Genomic DNA, 3,192 nt, shown 5'->3' on the forward strand with positions numbered 1-3,192 from the left:
CCAACACGACCTCATCAGTCGGTACAGGTCCTCTGGACATCCCGTCGGCCTCTCCATCCGTATCCTTTGCCTTAAAATCCTTACCAACTCAAGAAATCCTAATTGAACCCTGTCATCATAGCACGGATCTTTCCCCAGCGTGGCGATCTCCCACAGCAGCACGCCAAAGGACCAGACGTCACTCTGACAGGTGTACTCGCCGGTCTCGATGGACTCCAGCGCCATCCACTTCAGCGGAAGGAGTTTGTGACATCCGTCATGAGTCGTAGAGACGTAATCAGTGGCGGTGTACACGTCTCGTGCCAGACCGAAGTCGGCTAGCTTGGCCACATCGTCCACCGTGATCAGGACATTCCGAGCGGCCACGTCACGATGTACGATGCGCAGACGTTCCAGTTCTCCTAGCGCTCGTGCCACGTGCGCTGCGTATCGTAGAAAACGATCAAGAATGTCAGCCTTGTCGTCCCCATCGCCCTCTCTAAACTGCCGAAGGACCCACAAGAGGTCTCCTGTTGGTGAGTACTCTAGAAGAATATACTTTTCTTTAGACTTGGTGATCATCCCTAAGAGTTGGACAATGTTTGATCTGCGAACGTCGTGGTCATTATCTTCATGCACGACAACCAATATGGCAGCTTCTCGGTAAAAGTCTCGGTAGGTCTGTGAATCTTCCGAACAGACAGTCTTGGCGGCCACGGTGATATCCCCTTCAGGTGTGCGAAGTTGCGCTTGAATCACCCGCCCAAACATTCCTTCCCCTATTAGGTCACCTGGAGTAAGATGGCGGATGTTCTTCTCCCAACGTCTGAGCCAGCCCGGCTGTAGTCTCTGTGCTAGATCCTCCTCCACACGCCTGAGCTCACGGAGAACTTCGGCTTCGTGGTCTTCTGTTTTCACGAAACATCCCGTATTGTAGAGCACGATTGCTACCACGGTAACAACTAGGAGTATGGAGCTCAGAGGAACAAGGATTTCGATCAGCGATGAAGTCTGAGTGACGTGAAGTTTGTCACAGTTCCTCCCTCCCCACGGTGGCACACACGCACAGCTGCCGTCCACGTGGTGACAGGTGGCGTTGTTTTTACAGCTGCAAACCTGCCGGCACCGCCAACCGTACCGGCTTTTGGGACAGGCTCCGTCGCAGTTCGATCCGTACCAGCCGGCCGTGCAGTTACACCTGCCGTCGTCAGGGCTACAGCTCGCCCCATTTTGGCAGCCACAGGTCTTTGCACAGTCTCTACCGTACGTGCTTCCGGGCATTGTGTCTGACACCTGGTTCCCGTCCATCCCGGCGGACACACACAACCAGCCCACCGGTCACAACTTGAACCATGTAGGCAATCACACACTTCATCACAGAGTTTGCCTTTGCTATTTGGTGGACAGTTTAAGTTTAATACAATTGTTGCATTGACCTCTTTTCCATCTTTTCCTCTAGCCTCACATGTAAAACGTTCTCTGTCTTGTAACTGTGCGTTGAAAACAATTATGTCTAATTCATTCACACCTTCACTCATGATCTTAGATGTATTTGGAAACCACAACGACAATGTTTTGACATCAATGTGGTACACACGACAGTGAATCGTCACGTTAATGGAAATGTAAATGGCCGCTGAATCGCTAGGTGTCGTTGTTGCGGCGATGTCAGGTTTAGGAATGTCACAGGCTACACCTTGCCAGCCGTGTTGACATTTACACGCCCCGTTAAACCCATGACACCGGGCGCCGTTCTGACAGGTGCAGTTTTTATCGCAGCGTAAGCCATATTTTCCAAGAGGACAGCCTTGCGGATGGACCTCTATGTCTAACGACTGCACGTGTACAAGTCTTATTGCGTCTGGCGGTACACCTATTCTGACTGACTTTTCCGTTAGTAACAGCGGAATTTTGCAGACATACCGTATTTTGCTCCCTGTAGGGTGTGTAAGAGATGCTTGGTAGATATAGCTGGGATTTTCTGAATATCTATTCTTGGTAAACCGCTGAAGCAAATCAGCCATTGTCGTTAAGTCATGGATCAGATGGACAGAAAGTTCGGCATTGCTGCCGTCTGCACGACAAGACACGTTACGGACATTCCCGTTCCACATCTGGTCTGCAGTAACTAAATCATTCAGGTTACGTACGATCCATATCCCCTGAAATTGGCAATTACTGTTTTCTGTGTAGAATACTTGAGTAGGCCGTTTATTTCTGTTCCATTTCTCGAGAGGCTTGCCTATTATGTTCCTGACCACAAACACGTCTCCAGTTTCTGTCTCGGCTTCCCCGCTTCCGTCAGCTTTGAACAGAAATTCTCCGGTGTCCTTACCGGTGGGGTTGATCGGAGTTTCACACGTCTCGTTATACACGGGAGGATAGCCCGGGACGTCGGTAACCTGTATCGTTACACTACTGACTTCTCCACGACGCCCGACGCGAATCTTGATGGTGTATTCCGACTGTACTGACCAGTCCAGAGGGTTGGCCACCACAAGGGTGCAATCCTCAGTCAGAAGGAACTTGCCGTACGGATCTCCCTCTATTTTCACACACGGAAGTTCCGCTTTCTGCATGCCCAGCCAGTGTCGCATATCGACAACCTCTGTCCCGACTGGAGCATTTTCAGGCACGGAAACGTTGAAGCTGCGCCCCTCCGCTAACCTGACCCGACTCAAGACGACGTAGACACTAATCAGGAGTGTTAGTATCAGGTTAACTGCCATGGCGAGGCCTTCCACTCACAGGAAGGTTACCGATAGTGGCAAACGTAAACCCACACAGGAACACCACAATTGCATTGGTTTGAGGAACTCTGTTGTTAGTCTTGTTGTTGATAATTTATCATCCAGGAAAAGATAGCAAATACTCCTCACTGTGACCGTTCCTGTAGTTTAAATCACCCCCGATATATCGATATAACTACATGTACATAAACTTGTAAAACCCCTAGATTGCCTATTTGCTAAAAAATAACAATGACAAGAGAAGATAAACATTTTACTGGTCCATCATTTTCGAGAGATTCAAATCTATTCTCTGTCAAGGTGCAAAATAATCAGAAAAAAAAAACAGGTAATTGCAACAAAGCTACAAAGGACAAGACCCATCATCTACATTTTTTTGCATATTTCAATTCATCACCTGTTGTTTCTACATTTCATAGTGACTTAAGTAGTGAGAAGAGGTAAGATTTGATTAGTTGTCTAA

At 48.7% G+C, this 3,192-nt stretch overlaps 1 protein-coding gene across 1 annotated transcript in view; it reads right to left on the bottom strand.

The window, feature by feature from the left end:
- The window catches only part of LOC118423055 (fibroblast growth factor receptor 4-like), a 2,500-nt gene extending 450 nt beyond the window's left edge, over positions 1-2,050 (bottom strand). The window contains exon 1 of the mRNA XM_035830964.1: positions 85-2,050. Coding sequence (XP_035686857.1) covers positions 85-1,287 — 1,203 coding nt within the window. The 5' untranslated portion in view covers positions 1,288-2,050. The remainder of the gene's footprint in view (positions 1-84) is intronic.
- Positions 2,051-3,192: the final 1,142 nt, after the last annotated feature.

The sequence above is a fragment of the Branchiostoma floridae genome, chromosome 1, assembly GCF_000003815.2.
Source record: "Branchiostoma floridae strain S238N-H82 chromosome 1, Bfl_VNyyK, whole genome shotgun sequence".
Classification (NCBI taxonomy): domain Eukaryota; kingdom Metazoa; phylum Chordata; class Leptocardii; order Amphioxiformes; family Branchiostomatidae; genus Branchiostoma; species Branchiostoma floridae.